The sequence below is a fragment of the Eucalyptus grandis genome, chromosome 1, assembly GCF_016545825.1.
Source record: "Eucalyptus grandis isolate ANBG69807.140 chromosome 1, ASM1654582v1, whole genome shotgun sequence".
Classification (NCBI taxonomy): Eukaryota; Viridiplantae; Streptophyta; class Magnoliopsida; order Myrtales; family Myrtaceae; genus Eucalyptus; species Eucalyptus grandis.
Window position 1 is genome coordinate 12,421,331 of NC_052612.1, and position 26,334 is coordinate 12,447,664.

Genomic DNA, 26,334 nt, shown 5'->3' on the forward strand with positions numbered 1-26,334 from the left:
CAGTTGTTATTAAACACAACATTTCAAGGCCAACAAGGATAGAGTTCCTCGCGGCGTCGTACGGCGATCAAATTGTTTATACATCAACCTTTCTTTAATTAAATAAAGTAAAATTGGAAGGTGAACAATTTGATCGGAATAATCACACGAAACCCTAACTCTCAAACTGATCAAAATCTTGTCCATGTGTCATTTATGAAAGGTCAGCTCAACCCTACATGGTGAGGATCCTATTAGTTTTTTTTTTTCAAAGAATTATTTCATTTCAAAAAGAGATATCATTATTTATGCTACATTTATTTTGCAAAAATAAATAATTTTAAAAATATTTTCTCAAAAATAATCACTTATATCATTTATAATAAATGGACAAAAAATATTTTTATCTCCACAAAAAAAATGTTTAATGATAGAAATAAATTATATAAATTACTTATTTCAAACAAAACAACCAATCACTTTTAAGAAAATATTTTGTAAACTATTCATATCTTAAGAAACATATAGAGCAAAAATTGATTTATAGGGACAAGTTTTCTTATGTATTTATTTTAACTAAAAAAACTTCTACATAATTACAATAACTCAAAATGTTCTGAACATCTGACGATTATGCGGTTTTAAAGATTTCAAAGATTCCATATTAAAATTAAGTTTGTTTTGCGTAAAATGTAACATTTCCATAAAATATTTTTTCAGAAAGTCATTTTGTGGCATCTGGATTATCGCTCGATAGAATAGCAAACCTCCAATGCTCAAAGGCTCAGACCACGTCAACGAGTTCATCATCAGACCACGGCATTCGTGCCACCGCAGTATTTGCCATCTCAGCCCATCTTCGTCACCATCAAGACACCTCGCTCCGCCAGGTCGACATCGCCGTAACGCATCACCGCCACATTTGAAATGCCACCGAATCAACCAAACGGAGAGATGAAAAACCATGGCGGAAAGAGGCGGCGGCGGCGACTCCCATTTCGCCCCCTTGCTGCCGCATTAGCCCCAGGCGTCGGCCATCCGGACTTATGGAGTCAACAAACCTGGCCGACTCAATCGGTGGAGAAAACGAAGACTGAAGTATAAAGGGGAGGTCAGCATTTCATTCCTTCTTCTTGCACGAACCTCCTTTCATTCTCTGTACGGAACAACGACCGGCTTTTCCCTCATTCCTCCCTGCTCGTCCGTGACGCCACAGCGACGCCGTTCGACCACCGACGCTGCTCAATTCAGCCAGTCCATCGCATCGTTGTTTCGCCACTCACGGGTCGTCTTCCTGGCCACTGCAACTCGCCGAACTGCGGCCACCGCTCATCCAAGATTTAAGGCAAGTGAATTACTCCCCTGTTTATGCTACGTAGGTTGTTGATTTCCTTGTGTTTTAGTTGCCTCAATTAAATTCGTGCTTAGTTATGTTCATCGATAGATTCGGGATATTCGTGTTGCTAGTAGTGTTAAGAATTGAGTATATTGAGTATATTAATATTTTGTTGAAATGCTGGTCGCTGAAATTTTAGTGCATTGAGTTTGAATATCACGCATTGTGGACGGAATCTGGGAACGCAATTATTTGGAAATTCGGTTTGCTGTGTACCGTGGATTTTGCCAATTTTATCCCAATTTCTGTGGTACAAATTTTATGAGACTTTCTCACGAAAGTTGTGCATTTTGGCTTATTCTACAAGATACTTAAATTTTAGATTTTTCGGACCCTGTATGGGCAAAATATATTTTAAAAACTCTTTGGGTCCGAAATTATTTTTATAAGCGATTTCCAGACCTTTGTTTGGTTTCCATTTTCTACCAGATTTTTACAAACAATTTGGACTAGTATCCTTCATGAAAGTTGTAGACCATATCTTCAACTATAATGTTCAATTTTTCCATTTTTTCCATGATTTTTGGAGTTCATTTAGGTGTCAAAATTGCAATTTCCTGACCCAGTTGCAATCTGGATTTGTGCTCTGTTTTGACCGAAATTCAGAAAATTATTGGGACCCGTACAAGCTAAACTAGACCTCAAGTCCTCCACAAAAAAATGTTCCTCAGAGTCTCTTCCACATCGTGTTAAAGTTTCGTGATTTTTTAAATGGATATGCTTGGCGAATGCCATCGATTTCTAAGAATAGGCGAACTGCCCTTTTTATTGAATTTGGTACTTGGAATTTCCCCTTTTGCCCTTGTCTTTTGGACAAATACTAATAATCAACCTTCCTATATCATTTTCTGATTTTCAAGTGGACAGAGGATTAATGATTGTAAAATTGAATGGGTCTTTGTGTTTTAACTCATTGGATGAGATGTTTCAATTGATTTGTAGAATTGATGCAACATAAGATGAGTTTGTGATTGGGAGTACTATCAATCCTTGAGACGACGATGCCCTGGGTTATAGTAGGGTAGCTCAGAGGAGTAACTGGGTTCCTCCGAATGCCTGGAGATATAGCACGATTCCTTCATATACCCTCACAATATCAAATGAGTGCGAGATAGCCAAGGGGTAATAGGGTTCCTAGAAGACGGTGGCAATCAATTCACAGTAATGATTAATTGCATTTTCATATTTATTCAAGCTTTACTGGGTTACGATTTTTAGGGAAAATGTTTTCTAATTGCTATCCTAATTTTGAGAAAGGTTCTTAGGTAAATTTATAACATAATGATCTTTGTCCTGTATATTTAAACTTCCTAGTATGTGTTATTATTGACTTATGTGGTATAGACAAGTTGGTAGTTTTTTATTTGTGGTTGTAAACAGGTCGGTAGTTTGCTTGCTAAGTTTTTTGTGCTCACTCGTGATTGATCATTATTTCTCAGATCAGTAGCAATTGGGAAGACTAGGCTAGGATTTTGGATGTACTATGGGTGGGAGAGAGATGACATAGTATACATGTCGAGAAGATGCAACTATTGGAGCTTTTGGGTGTAGTATGGAGTAGTGGTACCTTTTGCTCGTCCCCAGTGTACCCCAACCATGTCACCTAAAATATATATAAATATGAAATGAGATCGCATGGTTCATAATTCTGCTTGTGTTCCTTTGAATTTTATATATCCTAGGTGTTCTATAACCAGACATGCTTCTGCATGCTTAAAAAGTAAAATATTTTAGTAACCTTGCTAGCCGTAACATACTGGGGACGTCACACATTTTCTAAGAAAATAATAATATTTTTTAATGTTTGGAGAAGACTTGAAAATGAATCAAAAAATATTTTTCTTCGTTTGGTAAGGAAAATCTCGCTAAATTTATTGTGTCGTTGTTTGATCGGAAATTGTTGACATGGATGTCAGCGCTAACATGAATAATTTTGTAATTTAAAATAAATATAAATTTTTTTTTCGTTTTCCTTCTTTTTCTACTAGTCACCAAGCCTCAATGATAGGCCATAGGCGAGGGCCAACCTCGGTGGCATTGGGTGAGGTCGAGCCTTAGGAGATAGTAAGCTCAAGCTCGCCCAAAGTCGATGAGATCGAGGTCAAGATCAAGCGTCTAGCCCGGCGAGGTCAAGTGTCGATTCTAACAAGGTCAAGGTCGATCATTGCTCAAGGTTGGCCCTCGCCAGGACTTGGCAAACTCAAGCCTCACTAGCCTCAAGTGACGCTCAACCTTATCAAATTTTGTGAGGTGCAACCTTGCTGACTCTCTCCTATGGCCAGTCATCGGCGTATGAAGGAAAAAAAAAAAGAATAAAATAAAATAATATCAAATTTTAAAAAAAATGTAGAAACCGTCCGATCCTGATCTTAATGGACTTGAGCTTGGGTGCCAAGGACCAATCATGCTGCCAAGGGCTCAAGAACAACGTTGGGGCTCCATTCCTAAGCACGGAGTTTCTAAAAAAATGATTTCTAACTTTTAAAAGAAGGAATCATTTTCCTTAATATAAAGTTTTAGTAGGAATATCTTCCCAATTGATTAGGAAAACATTTTCCGTTGACTTAATTTTTTAAGCGAACCAAACAAGAAGATTATTTTCCCAAAAAATATTTTCCAAACAAATGGAGCCTAAGAGGAATTCAAATCTCAAACAAGAAAAAGAATGGCTAGTGTTAGCTATATTTCACGAGACAAATTTCAATTACTTATTACAAGAACAGTTAAAACAATGAAAACCGTAGCCTTTTCTTAATTAATTCTTTGTAAATGCTCTTCGGACAGAAGCCAGCTGACAAATTCTTGAGAAAAGTATACAAAGAGAAGCTGGCAATTACATTAATCTGACTGAGGACTTATCAGATTGAAGCAAGATTTTTATAATCAAGATAACAATGTAAGCTGAAAAATAGATTAAAAAAAAAAAATTCAACCGAAATACCGTCATTCATGCGAGGATGCGGCTACGTGGGACCCCTGCCCCATTCTCTGTACCTACCACCCTACCCGCTCCCATTTTTTTTATTGCATTTTTCGTTATCCCATTTTTTTAATCCGCCGGCGTTGGATATTCGTGTATGCACTCGAAGCATGTGAGCCTGAATTATAAAGATTCAAATTGACTAACAAATTAGTACGGTAGTTATCTCCAATTTGTACCCTTTTGAGGCGAAGGTCCTCCTCCTCATATGTAAGATGATGAGAGTCGAATGGTGATCTTGTATCGGGTGAATACCTTTTCTTTTCCCTTGATCAAATTGATGACTGTACATCAACAAAATGTCCGAGTATCGCAATAGCATAGGCATAGGATCATAGATGGAGATGATCCACCATTCAAGAGGTTAGCCAAGTGATGAAATCATCAAAAAACCCTAAGGTCTCCAGTAGCGTGAGAGGTCTTGTGTACGGGTTTTTACTCAAGCACGACATGTCAAGGCCAATAAGGGAAACTGCTATGGACACCAAGCAGCCTTTGTTTACACATTCTTCTCTCCAGGCTTCTAGTGGAGAGACGGCCGCAGGAAAACAATTGAAAAAAAAGGCTTGGATAGCGACCGCGATGAAAAGGCCTCTCTCTGGTGAGAACTAAGGCTTGGAAGAAGGATGGTCAAATGGTGGAGAACGAGTCATGGTACCTTTTGGCACGAGCCAAAACAAAAAAGAAGGATCGTCACGTTCAGACCCGACAAGTAAAAGAGATAGAAACAATCCAAAGCTTGTCCAATACCTTGTCTCCCCTCCCTTCTTGTTGACTTTGAACCAGACGTCATTTGACAGCGTCTTCAACAAACCCCACCACCTCTTCATTGTTCACACTCACAGATTGTCCTGAAGAATATAATTTTTATTTTTTGGTAGGTGCATAGACCTAACGTCTCAGTCTTGCACAAGCCATGCTGCGTGTGTTGATACTGGGTCAGAACAATATGTAATAAGATGGTGGTGGATCAGAGCAGATGAGGAGTTTTGACTTTGGAAAAGGAATGAGAGGGATGAGAGGTGGCGGAATAATGGCAAGCAAGAACCTCCGGTTGCTCTTGTTTCTGGTTCTCTTCTGTTCTTGGATTCATTTGATTTGTTCTACTACAAACGCAAATGACCGTAAGTGCACGCACATCTATTTGTTTATGTATATTGCTATGGTCTATGAATTTCCTGTAATTCATGTTCTTTCTTCCTTTCTTTCTATCTGTACTTCTGGGTTCATCTTGTTTTGGCTTTGGGATGGTGTGAGAAAAAAGGTAGCGAGTCATCAAAACAGCTTTTCCTTCTTCTTCATTTTTAAGGTTTCAGGGACTTAAGCTGTCGGTGTAGAACTTAGAATTCCTCAGGTTTTAAGGTTTTAGCTCGTCTGGCGAGACTTGGACATTTTATGTTGTTGGAACTAGGAAAGGGCTACTTTTGGTCTCTTTGAGCCTAAAGGATCATTTGGATTGCGTTATGTATCTGCGGAAATGCTTAAAGAGGACGCTAGTTTCGTGGGTCTTTCTTGCATCAAATTGTCCCTCGAGTCTTATCAACAAGGACTATATACTGTGCGCTATGCGCTTTGGTATTGAGTCGTTCTAGCCTTGGTAGAACTACTCATAGGAAGCACTGACATAAATGCAAGAAAGAGGTCTCCTGCTATGTTGTCAACCATTACCAATTTCATAAACTTGGATAGTATTATACATGTTCCTTGAAGAGAATTTTAGCATCTTGGAACCCAAGAAGTAAAAGAGATTAGATGCACGAACATAGATATAATGGTTATTGCCACAAAAGTTGTCTTAGTTGTCCATGCAGTCAATTTGATTATCTGCCCTGGGGCAATGCAGAACACGAAATACTTTAGCCCTGTTGAACATGTTGGCCTTTTTCTGCGTTGTAGATCTAGAACTAAGCTGGTATATTCTGGAGTTATGATATATCATATCTCATCATACGCTCTGTATGAACAATAAGTTCTGGCATTGACCACGAAAGAAATGGGAAACAACTGAATTTTAAAGGAAAGGGAAAACTGTCCATCTGCATCCACTCTTGAATAGTTGCTCCAGCAATAGAAAGAGATGCTTCTGCAGAAAAAAACTGAAGATCAGTGGGTAGTCTAAACTTATAAATGAGACAAAAGTGCATGGCCAAATCTCTGTCGATGAGAAGTTTAGTGGAAATGGCTGTCACAGCCATCTTTGCCCGCCTGCTGCAGCCATCAGAAAGCTTTAGTACACGAAAACACCACGTCTCTTGCAATTTAAAATATTTTCTCCAAGAATCTTGCATCGGCAGTAGATCTCTGGAGACTCAAATGAGCATTTGACCTTTCCCATCTTAAAATTTCACTCTTTATTTTTTGCCGTATGAATGTGCAGAAACCATTCTTTTAGCCCTGAAAGCCCAGTGGCAGAACACACCATCCAGCTGGGGCAAGTCCAATGATCCTTGTGGACACCTCTGGGATGGAGTCACCTGTGATGGTAATTCAAGAGTGACCCAACTGTGAGTGCTCTCTACTTGTTCTGGGTGCTCATTCTTGTTCTCAGTTCCTAGAATTTTCTGTCCTTCTCCTTGAATATCAATAATGCCATTTTAGCAGCCATTGACTGTGAAACTTTCTTTCTGGTTTCAATTTGACAGGGGGTTATCTGGCATGGATATCAAAGGGCCGCTGCCATCCGACATAGGGGGGCTCACAGAACTCACTTCCTTGTGTGTTTCTCATCTTTCGATCTTCTGTCATGATCAAATTCTAATTCTTAGATGTTTATTAAGAATTCCATAGATGAAGTACAAAGATGTCGTTTTTTGTGTTCAATCATATATGAATGAGTCTACTTATTTGTCTCATTTCACCTTTGAAATGCAGGGATCTTTCCTTAAACAGCGGTCTCACCGGACCGATCCCTTTGCAGTTGGGAAGTCTACAGAAGTTGACTATCTTGTAATACCCTTTTTTACTGCATTCATTGCTAAGACACCTTATGTTTCCCTTTTTTCTCATGTATGAACCTTCATCTTTCCAATTTTCAGAATGTTGGCTGAATGCAGCTTCACTGGTAGTATTCCTGATGAACTGGGCAACCTTTCGGAGCTGACTTTCTTGTAAGGCTTGTCAAAATGAGAATGCTACTAATTTGCTGATTATGGAAGTTCAGCTGTATGTTTCGCTTAGACTATTCAAATTGCCATTTTTACCAGGGCGCTAAATTCCAACAATTTCAGTGGTAATATACCTGCTTCTTTGGGTAAAGTCTCCCACCTCTACTGGTTTGACGTGTCAGATAATCAGTTAACCGGATCGCTACCAGTTTCAACGGGCACCACCCCAGGGTTGGACCTTTTGTTCAATTGTAGTCACTTGTAAGTTGTCTACAATAATTCTGCACCTAGTGTTATGAATATGGATTAAGGATCTTTTCATTCCAGCTCCTAGAGATAAGAGACACAATCTTTATGTTCTTTCCTCATTAATTGTTTTGGACTGTGCTGCATCCGTAACTTCAGCCACTTCAGCAAGAACCAACTGTCTGGCACTGTACCAGATAAATTGTTCAGTTCAAATATGCCTCTGATACATATGTAAGTTGCCAATTTTATCACTTGATATAACTTCCCTAGCTTTCTGCTCTAACTTGCGCAAGCTATTGTTGACAGACTATTTGACGATAACCGATTTAATGGTTCTATACCATCCACATTAGGCCTTGTTCAGACCCTCGAGGCTCTGTGAGTAACTACTCTCCTAATATTTGTTTTGTGCTTTGGGATATTTAATTACCAACCAGCGGCACCTATTAAATTTATTTGGACTCACATTGCACAATATGACACAGCCGACTCGATAGGAACTCCTTTTCTGGAAACGTCCCTTCAACTCTCAACAACCTTACAAAACTCAGTGAGCTGTGAGTATAGATTTCTTCATCAATGGTATTCTGGTGGGATCACCAAAATCTCCCCTCATTCTTTTACATTTCCTCCAGGAATTTAGCATATAATGAATTGAGTGGCCCTTTGCCGAACTTAACAGGGATGAGTTTACTCAGTTACATGTGAGTAAGAAATCCTGGTTTTGTCTCTCCCTCATGATATCACGTGGCTAATCCCACTGGCTGGTTGACTGCGCAAAATTGTACCTTTTCAGTGACCTCAGCAAGAACTCTTTTGCGGCTTCGGCAGCTCCAGATTGGTTCTCAACTTTATCATCTCTCACCACTCTGTAAGATTTCTCAATGCAATCGGTACAGTGAAAAGTTGTTTGGCTTCCTGAAACTCGTGAATAACCTAGAATTTATCTCACTATGACCAGAATCATACAATATGGACCACTTCAAGGGGTTGTACCACCAAACCTCTTCAGCCTTCCCCAGCTACAGCAAGTGTAAGGAAAAGATATTTCTAGCTTGTGTCCTCTTTCTTCTACCATTTTGATGATTTTTCAAACTTCTACAGTGATATGAGTAACAATGCTTTCAACGGAACATTGAACGTGAGTACCAGCATCAATACCCAGTTGCAGATTGTTAATCTGAAAGATAACCAGATTAGTTCGCTGACGACCAGTCCCTACCAGAATGTGTTAATGTGAGACAGTTTATAGGGATTAGACTTCCATTCTGAGATACAGTCGACAGTTTTATGCTAATCGCTTGTCTTTCTGCTTCAGACTAGTGGGAAACCCGGTATGTAATGGGTCTGTTCTCTCAACCACGAGCTACTGCAAAGTTCAGCAGCAGCAAACTTATTCTACCCCAACCAACTGCGGAGGTTCATCATGTCCCTCCAATCAGAGACTTAACCCCGGAAGCTGCACATGTGCAGTTCCGTACGTTGGAACATTGACATTCAAAGCTCCATCGTTCAGCGATTTGTCCAATGCGGCACTGTTTCAATCGTTGGAACTAGACCTGTGGCAGACATTGAACCTTACTAACGGTTCAGTTTTTCTTCAGAATATCGACTTTGATCCAAACAGTGGCTATCTTTTAGTACCTGTGTCTTTCTTTCCATCTAACGGGACGTACTTCAGCAAGTCAGACATTCAGAGGATTGGATTCGATTTGATTAAGCAAAATTTTAAGCCGCCCCCAATTTCGGTACCTATCTCTTCAGCGCACTTGCTTATCCATTCCCAGGTAACTTAATTTCATCCTCTCATATATCAGCTTTGACTATCATTCATATGTGTTTGACATGAAAAACTGACCCAGGTAACAAAGTAAGCATCAGCAAAGGAGCCCTAGCAGGGATTGCCGTTGGCTGTGCAGTCCTGGTTCTTGTACTTGTGGGGTTAGCAATTTACGCTATTCAACAGAAGAAACGAGCACAAAGAGCAATTGAATTGAGCAAACCATTTGGTAATTAGTGCTTGAACTCTTCATCATGTTGCTACTAAAGCACTTTGACGGGATGATTGCTGATATCATAAAAACGATATATAAATAAGACCCAGAATTTTGTTGTCTCACTCACATTGATCCATCCATGTTTAAGCATCCTGGATACCGAGGGGAAGTGATGATGGAGGAGCACCACAGTTGAAGGGGGCGAGGTGGTTCTACTTCGACGAAATCAAGAAGTGCACCAACAGTTTTTCTGAAAGTAATGAGATAGGCTCCGGGGGCTATGGAAAGGTAAAAATCATGCGCAACGCCGATTGTCAATTTATAATATGCTTCAATTTACTGCTTTGTAATTCTTTATCACTGATATGATAGGTCTACAAAGGAATGCTTCCCGATGGCCAAGTGACGGCAATTAAAAGAGCTCAGCAGGGGTCGATGCAGGGCGCGCATGAATTCAAGACAGAAATCGAGCTACTTTCTAGAGTCCATCACAAGAATCTCGTCAGCCTCATCGGCTTCTGTTATGAACAAGGAGAGCAGATGTTGGTCTATGAATATATGCCTAATGGGACAATCAGGGAGAGCTTGTCGGGTACTTCCCCTGGCCTAAATCGCATCGAGCCTCGATAGATTCCATCATATAAAACATTGCATACCATGGTTTATTCTCATCTCGTATGAGGTTTCTTGTGAATGAATCTGCCTATTGTTTAGTAGCAATGGACACTGACTATATTCGACGCAGGGAAAACTGGCATACATCTTGATTGGAAGAGGAGGCTGCAGGTTGCTCTCGGCTCTGCGAAAGGACTGGCATATCTGCATGAGCTCGCGAATCCCCCGATCATTCACAGAGACGTTAAGTCCACAAATATCTTGTTGGATGACAACCTCGTGGCTAAAGTCGCGGACTTCGGCTTGTCCAAAATGGTGGCAGACAGCGAGAAAGGACATGTTTCAACACAAGTCAAGGGCACGCTGGTATGGTATCCTCCCACGCGAATGTCCCATTTAAGGCGACAGAGGCGGGTTATGAGATTTATCCCGAAATATAACCTCTAGTTTTTCATCAAACTCCCAACTGATAATACGTTCCCCATTGTCTTCCCCTAAACTTAAGCAGATGATATGCTTATGCCAGATTCCCTAGAATTAAGGAAAACACAGGACAGCCACAGATAGGTGAACTGAAAGTACAAATCATTTTAGAGAGTCCCATTTTAAGTGTGAGTAGGTTTGATTAAGTTGCCATGAGCTACAGATTTCCTCAGAAGGTACAGTGTATGCTTTCCTGACTTCGATTCCGATTCTGACCGTTCGGAACCTCTGAACTTGCAGGGCTACTTGGATCCGGAGTACTACATGACCCAGCAACTAACAGATAGGAGCGACGTCTACAGTTTCGGGGTCGTGATGCTCGAACTGATAACCTCGAAGCCGCCGATCGAAAAGGGCAAGTACGTCGTCCGAGAAATCCGCACGGCGATGGACAAAAACGACCGAGACTACTACGGACTAGCGCAAGTCATGGATCCGTCCCTTCGCAAAGCGGGGCGCCTAGCGGGGTTCGCTCAGTTCCTGGAGCTGGCAATGCGGTGCGTGGAGGAATCATCCACCAACCGCCCCAGGATGAACGAAGTCGTGAAGGAAATCGAGACGATCCTGCAGATGGACGGGACCGTCACGGGCCTGACGTCCGCGTCCTCGTCCGCCACGGACTTTGGAGGACCAAACATTGGTGGTCCTAGACAACCTTTGTACACGGACGTTTCGCTCAATAGCAAGGATGTCGGCTACAGCAATTCGTTCGATTACAGCGGCGGGTACGCGCATTCGGCGAAGATCGAACCGAAGTGACCGCGGATCGCGCGAGTCGCTTGCTTGTTCCTTTCTTTTTTTTGGTTCAATGTTCAATTACTTCTTGGTGCATCAGGCCCTTCTTTGAGGGTAATGCAACTTATTTTGACATTCTCATGATGCATGAATACATGCTTATTACAGGTTATGTAACTTTTTTTGAAATTTTCTTTATACAATTTTTTGGTTTTTTTTTTTTTTTTTTTTGAAATATTATTAAGACATTCGGTAAAAAAATGAAAGAGATTGTGTAATTTATAATATTTAGAAGAAGGCCAATTTTCTGTTTGGAATGGTTGATTGAACAGAACCAAAACTATCAAAATGGCATTTATTATAAAATGATTGTTTCTTTTTATTATCCAAATCGAACTGAAAATGTATGAAAATTTGGTTCGATTTTCCGATTCGGTTCTGAGATCCATACTTAGCAACCACAAATTGTCAACTTGAGGCACAATTTTGCGATTATACATCAAAGTGCCACCTCCGGTCAACTAAAAATATGGTCAATGGAGAGGAGTTGTAATCAATTAGTCTTGATTACACTTAAAGCTTTTCTAAAGTATATTTAAGTTGACTTTCCAGCTGTAAACACGAGCTTTGACTTTGCTAAAATAGTAGTTTATAATAATTCACCTACTCAGTGGTTTTCTTAATTCTTGTCCCCCGCTTGATCTCCAAAGATAACATATTTTTTTCTAGCATTTTTTACCTACTAATTATACCTACTAATTATCCAAATTAAAATGCTTGGACCATCACAAAACATATCGAGGTCCCGGAAATTCGAGTCTTGAATATTTGGACCTCCTTAGATTCTCAATTACAATAGCTAGACAGGGGATTCTCGTGTCGAAAAGGTTGTGAAAACCATCGATAACCGTCAATTAGGATCATACAACGCATGCTGATTTCGATTAGGACAGGCGAATGCTCCTGAATCCGCATGGTCAGAGGCTTGCTAGCGTGACGGTGCCGGTAGACTGAGTTTCTAGCGGTTCTATCTTGACCACAATTTTCAATCCTAGAACAACTGGCTACTTGTTTTTAGGTCAGTTTATTCTTAAAAACTTAAAAAACAATTCCCTAAAAAGATAATGAATCTTAAAATCCTTTTGTTTGTCCTTTCTAACTAAGAGCCCATTTGGTTTGGTTTTGGGGAAATGACTTTAGGAAAATGCAAATACTTTTGAGGTAAAGAGGTTTTCCGAAATGTTACACCGTTTGATAAATTGTAACATCAACTAGCGTTGGAAAATAGCTTTAGCATAATTACCATTTGGTAAAACCCATATTTGTAAAGGGCTTTTGCTATTTTTTATTTTTTTAATCTGAAAATTAAATCCAGTGTAGCTACTGAACGACGAGATCTAACCTCTAGACTACCGAATCTAGAGGCCTGAGGTCGCAAAGGCCAGATCTGGCGACCTAAGATCATTATCTTAGGCGACGCCACCTAAGGTCACGCACTTAGGCAGCGTCGCCTAAGTCATGGGTCACGCCACCCCAAGTGGCAGTCGCCGGAGATGCACAACCCCCAGGCGACGGTGGCGGTTGCTAGAGAAGACCAACTCTTAGGCGGCAAATCGGGAGAAGATGAAGACGAACAGGAAAAAGATGAATAATGACTCGAATGAACAATACACTTGCATTTCCAAAATGTTAAAAGCTCAAAGCAGGTCCAGACCTGTATTGAGCTTTCAGCATTCTCAATGTTAAAAGTTGGCCAAACAACTTCTAAAAATGCTTACTAAACGCCTAATATTTTCCCCAAGGGGCTTGGGAAAGATGAACCAAATAGGGCCAATAATTCTCTTGAATATCAATGTTCATCCCATCTCTCCTCCATGAACACTTCGCGGCATGATCTTTCTTTTTCCTCTATACATTTTATTATAATGAAACGTCATAATGCTCATAAAATAACAATATTCATATTGAACGACATTTTAATCTTGATAAATGTCGTAATATCTATATCATAAAATAAAACAAAAAGGTATGACATTCACTTGTTTATAATAAAACTAAGTAATTATCTAAATAAGAAAAAATTCCCATTCTATAAACATTTTGCTCTCATAATGTAATGTTTGCAATTCTTTATATACTATCGTAACTGTAATAATGAAAAGTCATATCTTCACATATTATATAATGTGCCACACTTCGGAAAAAAAAAAAAAGTCGTCAGTGATGAGGCAACGTTGTAAAATTAAATAACAAGGCATTTTATAATATCATGTGTACATTATTATCATCAATAGTAATAAATCTTTATAGAATATCATAAGATAAAATAAATGTATTTTACGATATTTTGAACTCGATCACATCTTCACATAGTAAATTTGCAAAATTCAATTTTGTTTAGGTCTTACGAGCTACGTTGATTGAATCCAAGTGAAAAATGTCCTAATTATATTTTTGGTGTACAGATGACCAACTAAAATCATCATTTCTCAAAAGAAATAAGGGGTTCTGTGCGAAAAAGAGAGAACTACATAGCCAAAATATAAAAAGGAAGTGCGATGGCATTTATGGGAATCAAATCCCACCGAGAGGCATTTTGATTTCCCAAGGAAACCGGACGAAAAAGTCATCCGGTTTCCTTGGTAAATTTTGGGGTGCAGATTGCACCGTTACTCTGCATGGAGTGATGGTACAGTCAGCTAAGTATTTTTCGCATGGTTAAGGGGAGGAACCTCTCGCGGGTTTCGGTCTCCAGTTGATGTTTCTTGTTACTTTCAAAAAATATTGTAAACTCCCAATGAAATGAGACTGAAAATTACTTAATCAATCATAAACCTATTGTATGGGTACCGGATATTAATGAGTTGTAAACATTTGCATGAAGTTTCAATATAATTCTCATTTTTATGGGAAATCGTTGACATGATAGTGCAGTCAAAGTTGGTCGTCCTATGTGACGCACTTTACGTTAGCAATTTCCAACAAAAACTGACGGAAATGACTATATTTAGGGTGAGCATAATCCGAATGGGCAATTCTCACTTTGGAATTGAGAACCATCCACTAAGGATAAGTTCCAAAAAATTGGAACTAGGAACTGCCCATCAATTCCATGGACCTGGGAACCAGACTACCAGTCTAGTTCGATTCGTGGGTGAGTTCATGAAACTGGTCTCCAATCCTTCCAAAATTGCATTCATCAATTAATACCATGGTAAACCTACATTTAAGCTTATTAACCCTTAAATTCAGGTTGAACATCTCCTATCAGTCTCCTCCATCCTCTTCATCCGTTCAATTTGATTTGACTGAGAAAGCAAGTAAGCGGATTATTAGAATAAACACAAAGTAGGCAATTTAATCCTATTACGCACTCAAGAGATAAAATGAATCAATAACGTCCAATACTACAAATATATATATATATAGACATAAATAATTAGTCAAAAACTATAAAATAATTAAGTAATTAAATTAATTTTTTTAAAATATATATATACTAGACCGCTCCGGTTCAAGTGGGCGGCTCACCCTCGGAACTAGGAACCAATACTCACCGGTTCTAACAAATTGGAATTGAGAACCAGACTGTTAAATATTACTCGAGTTTGAGCGTTTGCTAAAATGCGAAATTTGGTGGACTCCCGAAGGAATTACAAAAGAATAAAATAAAGAAGAAGGAACCCCTGCAGTTTCGAATTCCTTTGAAAAAGGAAATCCGGGCACATGTATTATAATAAAATAGGTTTCCCTTTTGGCGTGAAGTTCCTCCGTGAAGATTGAAATTGGTGGGGCTCAAGGTCAAACTTTGACCTTGGGCATACTTTTATATATACAGGTTTTCTTTCTCTGCGGCTGCTGCACGAAGACCTACGTAAAGAACCCTACGTAGAGAGGAGCCGCATATTAGAGGAGTTTTCTTGGCACATCCGCACCGCTTGCAAAGGCCGCGAAAGAGGTCCTTTTTTTCAGGTGTTGCTGCTGCACCCGTACACGAGAGAAAAGGAGGAGCCGCATGTCTTCAAGCTGAAGCGCGATCAAGAAAAAGAGTTCTTTTTCAGTGTTTATTTTGAACTTGTGTGATAATTTTATGCCGTGACTTGGGTTTGGATTAAATTGGGGTTTGGAAAACACCGAGAGAATGTTTGAGTGACTTGAGTGTGTAATCTCCTTGTATCGCTTTATCTATAGTGAAATTCGATACTGCTCTCCCCGTAGACGTAGGTCTTTACGACTGAACCACGTAAATTTGATGTCCGATTTATTTTTCTTTTTCCGTCTATATTTTGTTCAATCGCTCGCCCAATCGCAACAAGACCAATCCCTATGGGAACCACCTGTTTCAAACCAGTCCGGTCCGATTCCGGGCGGTCTAGACGATTCCTAGTTTCTTTGCACACCTCTAGCTATATTGGAATTAAGCTAAAGATTTAGAATTAAATTGGTAAAGTTGAAAATTTTAGAATTAAATTGGCATACATATAATAAATTTAGGATCAATTGGACCATTTCCCCTTAAATAATAACATTCACCAAGCATGTCAAAGGAATTTAGTGGATGCACAACATAAATTGACCGCCAATTGAAATGAAGATTGATTTTTCGGAGTCTACTATTCCTTGTTGATTCCACAGCCGACTTTGCTATTGCTACTAGTCATCATGGTCATTGTTCGATATGGTACAGTGCTAGGGACCAAATTAGGGTTCAGACCATGAAAAGTACTAGTGAGGTTGACCTGTAAATAATGGAAAGATTCTCTTTCCGTATTCCTAGACATTCTTTATTTTTTTCCCATCAAATTGACCTAAGTCAATTGCTATTGCCCTAGGTTATGTAACTCTTTTTGACATTTTTTAAATAATTTTTTGGTTTTCTTTTTTGAAATAATAGATTCAGTAAAAAATGAAAGAGATTGTGTAAATTGTAATATAAAAAGGATGGCCAATTTTCTGTTCAGTTTTGTTAATCAATCAAACCGGAATTATTTAAATCGCATTTAAAAAATGATTATTTTTTTATTATTATTCAAACTGAACCAAAAATATATGAAAGTTCAGTTTGATTTTTTGATTCGGTTCTAACGCCGGTATGTAGCAACCACAAACTGTCAACTTGAGGCATAAAATTGCGATTCCACATCTCAATGGAGAGGAGTTGTTATCAATTATTTTTAAGCTTTTTTAAATTATATTCAAGTTGACTTTCCAGCTGTAAACACGAGTTTTGACTTTGCTAAAATAGTAATTTACAATAATTCACCTACTCAGTGATGTTCTTAATTCTTGTCCCCCGCTTGATTTCCAAAGACAACATTTTTCTTTCCTAGCCCTTTTACCTACTAATTATCCAAATTAAAATGCTTGGCCTTTCACAAAGCATATCAAGGTCCCGAAAGTTCAAGTCTTGAATATTTGAAACTCCTCGATTTTCAATTACAATAGCTAGGCAGGCGATTCTCACGTCGATAAGGTCGCGAAAACATTGGTGACTGTCAATTAGGATGCATAAAATGCATGCCGATTTCGATTAAGACAAGCAAATGCTCCCAAATCCGCATGCTTAAGGGTAGGAACCTCTCGTGGGTTTTGGTCTCTGGCCAATGTTTCTTATTACTGTTGAAAAATATCGAGAACTCCTAATGAAATGAGAGGAAAAATAACCTATTATATGTATACCAATTATGTCATATCATTTGAGTCATAAACTTTTGTATGAAATTTCAAAGTAATCATTCTGATTATTTTTGTGAGAAATCGTTAATGTGACAGTTCAGTTAGTGTCAGTCGTCCTATTTGGTGCATCTCTACATTAGTGATTTTCAACAAAAATTTACTAAAATGGCTATATTGGTAGTTCGCTAAACTTAAGGACTACATTGATAGAATTGAAAATTTTATAATTATATTGCCATTCGTACAATGAGTTTAAGAATGATTGGACAACTTCCCCTTAAATAAAATCATTCAATAGGCATGTCAATGGAATTTGGTGGATGCACAAAATAAATTGACTGCCAATTAGGATGAAGATTGATTCTTCAGAGTCTACTATTCCCTGTTGATTCCACAGCCGACTTTGCTATTGCCACTATTCTTTATGGTCATTGTTCCACATGGTGTAGTGCTAGGGACCAAATTAGGGTTCAGAACCATGACATATAATAGTGAGGTTGACCTGTAAATAATGGCGCGATTCTCTCTTCATATTCGTGGACATTCTTTTTTTTTTCATCAAGTTGGCCAATGTCAATTGCTATTGCCCTAGGAATTGGTTTTATATTCCTTCCACTTGCAGTTTGTTTGTGTGGGGATGTATTGAGACTCCATGTGATCATTTAATTCATGAAGATGACATTTCTCCACTTCTTTGGTAACGAGACACTAGGCCTCCCTAACTAGAAAGATCTTGACCTGCGAAAAACCAAATTAATTTCACAAAAAACCATTTACCTAACAAGATATAAGTCGAAGTTCGAGTGACCCACCTCACCAATTGTGAAACTGTTTGCCTTCAATAATGCAAGAAATCAGATCTATATAATGGGCAGCCAATTGACATATACTTTTTTCTTAACCACAAATTTTCAGAGAACGGATATCATTTTAAAGGCAAAACTATCAAGGCTTCAATTCCTAACCACATGTGGAGAATTGAAACCCTAAATTGCATCATGTCGACTCCCACATGCAAATGGAAAGCACTTTCCAATCGTGCTCTTTCTCAATCAAGTCTCCGTTGAGCTACTCAATGACTTGCCTAGCTAGTAATAATTAGTAACTATTTCCCAAAAAGAAAATATTCTTCCCGTAGATGGGCTATAGACATTGATTGGCTAGACTCGCCACTGTCCATAAATTCTCAGTTACCATCTTCCTTTTGTTTTTTTCCATCTAAATTTGTGTTTTAATCTCATGATAATTATTAATTTTTTTTTTTTAGCTTTTTTATCTTTATTTTTGGATTAATATTATAAAAAAACCTCAAATTAATATATCTATACAAACTAATTTTCTAGTACATTTTGATAAATTTATTCTCTATTAATTTCAATTGAATTTTACTGTCAAATTATTGAATTAAATAACACGTAACGGTTGATTAATGTACTAAATTGAGGTTTCACTTTGTCACGGGTAGCATTAATTCAATTTAATGGAAATTAATGAAAGTTTTATTTATCATAAATGTATGAATTTATAGCTTTTCATGATCAAAAAATTAATTTAAAGTAAATTCATCCTAAATTCGTGATAAATTGAGATAAATTTATCATTTTCGTGACATTAACCGTATTTTTGGCCCTTGTGTCCAGAAATAGTTTTTTCAGTTAATGGGTTTCTTCTAGATGGGGCATTGGATTGAGTTTTGTCCCATGCGAATGTGGGGTCCATGTGGGGCTACCTCCTCACCTACTGCCCAACTAGACATTGATTACCCCCATTTACCAGATTTATCTCTAAAGAAAACAAAAAATGAAAAATAAAATAATAATAAGAGGAAATCTTCTGCCACCACATGCATTGCATTTTACTAAACAACATAATCTTTTATTAAATGACTGCAAATTGAGAAGTTTTGACATACTTACGTTATAGCAAATCACCTTCCTTGGCAACAAATAAAAAAAGTTATGACAGCAGCCAGCAAGACGTGATGGTGCCTTCAAGTGTACTAAACACTAGCAAATCATTGTTCTGTCCATGTTTGCTCAAGCTTTATCCTCAGTTGGAAACAAGGACGAGAGAGAGAGAGAGAGAGGGAGGGAGAGAGAGCGGTGAGATGTCCATTGTGGTGATGTTTAAGTGTGTTTAACGACGGGCATGATGAAAGCGAGGGGTGTGAAGAATGATGGCTGATGCTCAGTGGTGGTGGTGGTGGTGGTGGTCGGAAGCTGGAGGGAGGTAGATTGGCTTCAAAGACAAGGCAAAATCAATCAAAAAGCAAGCACACACCCAACAAATCCTCCCCTCCTTTATTTTAATTTCTTGTTCCATTTCCCATCTCCTTTTTCTTCTCTTAGAGTAAAGATATTTTGACAGGGTCATCAACCAACCCCTCCCAGCACCCCCCCCCTACTGAATTTTCAACCCATCAACATCATATTCACGTTCTCATTATGCTCTGCAAGTCGTCGCAGAGGACCGGGACAATAGCAGCCGGAGGAGCCTTGGAGGCAAGACGAGTTCTTTGACTTGTTTTTCTCCTTGGCTACGGAAGGTATGGAGGAGGCCTTCCTGAGGGTGATCTTCCTGGTGGCGGTGCTTTTGTTTGGGAAGGATCTGCAGCTGGTTTTTTCTTTCACCAATCCTGATGACTGTAAGTGTACTTGCTTATGTGTGCTGTTGGTGACTTTAGCGTCTGTCTTCTGAGTCAAACGGACTTTTTTCAGCTTAAGAACTTTCTGGGGAAGTGCCCGTTTTGGCTAGTTTTCATATGGAGATTATGACGATAGCAGTAGCAAATTACGAATCTTTTCGTCTCTCTAATGGGAGTCACAGAGCAGGGCTGGTCAAATGACTTTCCTAACAGGGAAAGGAAGCAGTGGTCTTGTGTGATCCTTTTTGATTTCGGCGCTTTCGTATGAGTGATATGAAGCTGATTTTGAACCTGGACATGTCCCTCTACTCAGATCTTTAAGGATTCCATATGGTGTACGCATTTCATAGTCTTGGGGCAAATACTGTGCATTATGGACTGTAGAATGGCTACTTTCTAGTCTTCAGGGACCGATAGATTCGTGTTCCATTACATATTTTTGGGAAATGCTTGTGATGGAATCTCATATTCGTGTCTCGTACATCTCTTACTCCAGAGCTTGTAGTGTTTTCGAGGTTGGATTGCGTAAAGTTGGATAGATAAGGGGGACGTCACAGATCGGGGGTCATTTACAATCAACCCGAAAAAGAAATCTCGCAGTGTGATAGATCTTAGTAAATACTTGTCCGCTAATTTCTTGGGCAGTTCAACTGGGCTGTGGGAGGAAAATTCTATTAGGGCAGCATTTGAAGTTGCAAATGTTTATAGAGTGGAAACTTTTCTAGGTGGTCATTTGCCCATAATAAATTAGATTCAACTTTTGGTGCTTAAATGATCATAGTCCATCACTGAATTGACCATGTCGAAATATGCATGACTGTGCTTGATCAGCCGTGGCTCTCCAATCCCTCAAGATGTCATGGCAGAACACGCCGCCTAGCTGGGAAAGGTCGAGTGACCCGTGTGGACTCCCTTGGGAAGGAGTAACCTGCAATAGCAATTCGAGGGTAACTTCATTGTGAGTTCCTTTCTCATATCTAGTCCAAATCCACATTGATTTCAGATCTTTTGCTTTATTGTGTTGTATCAATTTAGCCAGAGACTCACCAGTATTCATTTACTTTTAGGGGATTATCAACCATGGGAATCAAGGGCCAGCTAATTAGTGAAATAGCAGGACTCGCTGAACTAAGATCTCTGTGAGTCATTCTTCTTACTATGAATCCATGAACTCTTATGCTCTTTCCCATTCTCAATTATATTAAGTGACTAACATGAGTCGGCTTTCGAGCTTACTTTGTCTATGTTTGAATTGCAGGGACCTTTCCTTCAACAAAGAGCTCACTGGTCCGCTCGCTCGGCAGTTGGGCAATCTACAGAAGTTGAACATACTGTAATAGCCATCACATCGTCTCTCTTGACTATATTATTTATTCCTGGACATTGATCATATCGTGAGTGTTGGCTTCTTTGTAATTTTCAGGATTTTAGCCGGCTGTAGTTTCACCGGTAGTATTCCGGATGAACTGGGCAACCTTGCAGAGCTATCATTCTTGTATGCCTTCGGTCTCGGTCATGTTTTGTGCTTTGACTTGGACGCCAGATAATCATTTTGAGCTCATCTCTTTCTTTGGTTCTGAACCTGTCAATATAGGGCGCTGAACTCGAACAACCTCACAGGTAATATACCTGCTTCCTTGGGTAACCTCTCCAAGCTTTACTGGTTTGACCTGGCTGATAATCAATTAACGGGGCCTATTCCGATATCGACGGACACATCCCCTGGGTTGGACCTCCTGTTAAAAGCAAAGCACTTGTAAGTCTCTTGTTCCCTCGACTTGCAATGCAAGTGAGCAACTGGATGTGAACTAGGGATCCTCTTTCAACAAAAAGACCACAGCTTTGGGTGACAATACCGAGCATAATGATGACTTGAATTAATGTTGCAGTCATTTCAACAAGAACAAGCTTTCAGGGCCCATTCCGGAAAAGCTATTCAACTCGGCGATGGTTCTAATACACGTGTACGTTTCCGTGCTAATTTGGCATCCTACATTTTGCTCTTGTCCTTCTTAACACCGGTCTGTGTTTGTCGACAGCTTATTCGATGGAAATCAGCTTAATGGTTCTATACCGTCCTCAGTAGGACTTCTGCCGGATCTTGAGGTTCTGTGAGTAAAAGAAAACTTTCCACATTTACTTTCTCAGTCATAAACATCCTTCAAAGTACATTTTCTTTCCTTTCTGCTAACTAGTTTTCTTGCAAACTGTTTGAATGTGAGGCAGTCGACTTGACAGGAACAAGTTATCTGGAAAGGTCCCTCTGAATCTCAACAACCTCACAAACCTTAGTGAACTGTGAGGAACACTTCTAATATGATGATGTTGCGACAATATGAAGGGTTTAACAAGACTCGTTCTGATTTTATCAAGTTTTTTTTCAGGAACTTTGCCCATAATGCATTGACTGGCCCTTTACCAGACTTGACGGATATGAATTCCCTCAATTACGTGTGAGTAGACATGCTTGGAATGAAGTTTCGCACCTATTTTTCTAAAATGTGGTGCTCTGTGCTATGATTGACATGGCGAAAATTCACTGTCGCAGTGACCTTAGCAACAACTTCTTTGACCCTTCGGAAGCTCCAGATTGGTTCTCAACTTTACCTACTCTAACCACGCTGTAAGTCTTTATCGCTTATCGGCATCAGATAGGTGGCATTTCGCAATACTCCATTTAGCAAGTGTTGAACTTTCAGAATTTCGCTGATTCATTCATGACAGGGTTATAGAATATGGACCGCTTAAGGGGGTTGTCCCACAAAAGCTTTTCAGCTTTCCTCAGCTACAGCAAGTGTATGAAAAACATCAATGATCATCGTTGTTTATGCATTTGCATTGAAAGATAACGCTAGTAATTCATTTTCTTTCTCAAACTTCTTACAGGAAATTGAAGAACAATGAATTCAATGGTACGCTGAACATGGGAGACAACATCAGTCCCCAGTTGCAGCTTGTCGATCTGCAGAACAACCAAATATCATCGGTGACGCTGGGCTCTTCGGGTTACTCAAATACACTGATGTGAGAGAGCTCACAAAAGCATGCTAATTTCTCTCTGATCATGAGCATTTTCCATCAACCTTTAAACTCATTTTCATGTCCCTCAGGTTAATAGGTAACCCCGTTTGCACTACCGAACTCTCGAACACTAATTACTGCCAGCTCCAGCAGCAGACGGTGAAGCCTTATTCGACCAGCCTCGCCAGCTGCGGAAGCAAGTCGTGCCCTCCCGACGAAAGGCTCAACCCTCAGAGCTGCGAGTGCGCATTTCCATACGAAGGGACCTTATATTTTAGAGGTCCCTCCTTCAGGGAATTGTCCAATGTGACCTTGTTTCACATGCTCGAAATGGACTTGTGGACGAAGTTGAATCTCACTCCGGGTTCGGTTTCTCTTCAGAACCCCTTCTTCAATCTTGACGACTACCTTCAAGTGCAGCTTTCACTCTTCCCCCCGAGCGGGAAATATTTCAGTCGGTCGGATATTCAGAGCATCGGTTTCGACTTGACAAACCAAACTTTCAAGCCTCCCAAACCATTCGGCCCCTATTACTTCATCGCCTCCCCCTATGCTTTTCCAGGTAACTTGCCTTCATCCTCTTTGTCGATACAATTTGTTCCGACTACGAATTTTCTGAGACAGGATTAACATTGTTTGCAGACAATGGAGGAACCGCCATAAGCAAAGGTGTGATAGTTGGGATCGCTATTGGCGGCACGGTTCTGGTTCTTGGCCTTGTTGTATTAGGGTTATATGCTATTCGACAAAAGAAACGGGCGGAGAAAGCTCTCGAGTTGAGCAGACCCTTCGGTAATATTTCCTTCCCATGTGAACTGTAACTTGATTCAACGCAGATTGAAGCCATGGAAAACCAGAAGCAGTGTTGACTTACATGCTTTTGTCCATCTATCAGCATCCTGGGCACCCAGTGGGAAAGATAGCGGAGGAGCGCCACAACTGAAAGGAGCACGATGGTTCTCCTATGATGAACTTAAGAGGTGCACCAATAATTTCTCCGATAGCAATGAATTAGGCTTCGGAGGATACGGAAGGTACATTCACCGCGACAGTCCTTTCAGGTCAAATGAGACCTTGTGCTGTCTCTTTCTTAATCTTCTACTACTCGGTTTTCGCCTCAGGTGTACAGGGGAGTTCTTCCTGATGGTCATATAATAGCAATCAAAAGAGCTCAGCAGGGGTCGATGCAGGGTGCAACCGAGTTCAAGACAGAAATCGAGCTGCTTTCGCGGGTTCATCACAAGAATCTTGTTGGCCTCATAGGATTCTGTTTCGAGCAAGGAGAGCAGATGTTGGTCTATGAATATATGCCTAACGGGACGCTCAGGGATAGCTTGACAGGTACTCAAATGCGATGTGGACACTGTGAATCAGTAAATCGCGATATCGATAGGCACGACACTCGTGACTCGTCCTAAGCGAAGGATGTTGTTATATTCATAATGTGTGTGTACTAATGCAGGAAAATCAGGCATTTATCTTGATTGGAAGAGGAGGCTTCGTATAGCTCTAGGTTCGGCTAGAGGACTAGCTTATCTGCACGAACTCGCGAATCCTCCAATTATCCACAGAGATGTCAAGTCCACAAATATCTTGTTGGACGAACATCTGACGGCCAAAGTCGCGGATTTCGGTTTGTCCAAACTGGTATCGGACAGCGGGAAGGGGCACGTTTCGACGCAAGTGAAAGGCACGCTGGTAAGTGGTATTCGCGCTTGTTCGACCACTTGTCTTTGTTAAAGCTCCTCGTTCATGGAACGTATGACAAGATCCGCAGCAACATTCACTGGAATGCTATACGTTTCGCAGGGCTATTTGGATCCCGAATACTACATGAGTCAACAGCTGACAGAAAAGAGCGATGTGTACAGCTTCGGGGTGGTCATGCTTGAGCTCATCACTGCAAAGCAACCGATTGAGAAGGGCAAGTATGTCGTCCGCGAGATTCGCACCGCCATGGACAAGAACGACCAGGACTACTACGGCGTGCGGGAGATGATGGACCCGTCCATGAGGAGCATGGGCTACCTCGTCGGGTTCAGCAGGTTCTTGGATTTGGCAATGCGATGTGTCGAGGAGTCGGCTGCGGACCGCCCCACAATGAGCGAGGTGGTGAAGGCGATCGAGACCATGTTGCAGAACGATGGGATACACACCAACTCAACGTCCGCATCGTCGTCGGCGACGGACTTCGGGTCGACGAAGGGCGCTCCTCGGCATCCGTACAACGATGCCTTACCCAAGAAGGAAGTTAGCTATAGCGATTCCTTTGATTATAGTGGTGGATATGGACTATCTACAAAAATTGAACCCAAGTGAAAAACATGATCAATTGATCTGCTCAGTCACTTGTTTTTCTTTTTCCTTTGTTTCTGCTCAGGTTTGGCTTGGTCCTCTTCACAATTTCTGCAAGTGAGTAACCTGTCTTACATGTGTAATAGTTTTGATCAGCCGCATCAAGTGAAGGAAGTTCTTGTGCAAGTGCCAGGCTGCTATATATTTCATTCTCTCATTCTGTTAATGAAGTTATGTTAGTTATGTTAGTTATGTTAATATCATTGTAGCAGCATTTGACATTCTTAGCTTGTCTGGTTGTCTATTTATCTTGAATCAATGACCATGTTCATAGCAAAAAGGATTTACATGAAGGAGAGAAGAAGATAACACCGATGCCTCTGAAGGTGCAATTGGAGAAGGTTGGAAGAGACAAAGCATTGTCTTTTAAACAGGTCCCTCCCAGCACCACAAATTGTAGGTTGCTGCATTGCTGGTCTATAAACCCTTCCATTTTGGCGGTTGATCACTCACCTACCAATCTTACTGTGGGGTTCTTCACTTTGCATTTGTGTTGTTTCTGGGCTCTTTGTTCTTTTTGCTCCTTGTGTAGGCCGTTTGGTTTGCTTTTGCCACTATTTTGGCTTTCCTCTGCTCATGTGCAGGTGGTCTTATTTTACCTTAACACCCTTTCACTCACTTTGACTGTTCTTGTCCTCATGAGTGTAAGTTTTTGGTGCTGAATTCTTGTTGTATAGCTTCTTACTTCTCTTTGGCTTTAGTTAATATAATTCTTACCACTTATCAAGAAAAAAAAAAAAACACCGATGCCTCTAAATTACTACCAGTTTTGAGCTTTAGCCAATAGATGGAAACAATGGTACACTCAAACCGAGATTATAGATCATATGTTCGTGTCTTCGGATGGTGATCTGTCGAGCCCTAATCATGTTATGTTGCATTTAGATCTAGCCCTAAGATGACCGATAGTTTCATATTGTCGAAGCTTAAACACGACACGTTTATTAACTTAGTTAACTTGTTTTAAGAAAACTTGTGTATAAATAATACCCAAATGTGTTGTTTCGGCATGGTTAACAGATTAACCTATTTGATCTAACATGTATAAGCATGGAAAAACTGGGTTACAATGACATTGAAAAGGATAGGTGTCTTGGCTT

The 26,334-nt window shown here is 40.0% G+C and overlaps 2 protein-coding genes across 2 annotated transcripts; both read left to right on the plus strand.

The window, feature by feature from the left end:
• The first annotated feature begins 5,213 nt into the window (after positions 1-5,213).
• LOC104433495 (probable leucine-rich repeat receptor-like protein kinase At5g49770) lies at positions 5,214-11,715 on the plus strand. The gene is given in 20 exon segments (XM_010046262.3): positions 5,214-5,479; positions 6,733-6,859; positions 6,998-7,069; positions 7,227-7,301; positions 7,391-7,462; positions 7,559-7,720; positions 7,865-7,939; positions 8,015-8,086; positions 8,194-8,265; positions 8,344-8,412; positions 8,505-8,579; positions 8,670-8,741; positions 8,813-8,944; positions 9,027-9,448; positions 9,451-9,495; positions 9,571-9,717; positions 9,854-9,993; positions 10,078-10,297; positions 10,451-10,686; positions 11,044-11,715. Coding segments are annotated over 20 exon segments (2,949 nt in total). The 5' UTR covers positions 5,214-5,334; the 3' UTR covers positions 11,563-11,715.
• A 7,573-nt stretch (positions 11,716-19,288) lies between these two features.
• LOC104433452 (probable leucine-rich repeat receptor-like protein kinase At5g49770) lies at positions 19,289-25,435 on the plus strand. The gene is made up of 19 exons (XM_039310167.1): positions 19,289-19,858; positions 20,690-20,816; positions 20,926-20,997; positions 21,117-21,191; positions 21,282-21,353; positions 21,453-21,614; positions 21,748-21,822; positions 21,898-21,969; positions 22,085-22,156; positions 22,243-22,311; positions 22,407-22,481; positions 22,583-22,654; positions 22,745-22,882; positions 22,969-23,441; positions 23,522-23,671; positions 23,775-23,912; positions 23,999-24,220; positions 24,342-24,577; positions 24,689-25,435. The coding sequence occupies exons 1-19, from the start codon at positions 19,762-19,764 to the stop codon at positions 25,196-25,198; spliced, it is 2,907 nt and encodes a 968-aa protein (XP_039166101.1). The 5' UTR covers positions 19,289-19,761; the 3' UTR covers positions 25,199-25,435.
• Positions 25,436-26,334: the final 899 nt, after the last annotated feature.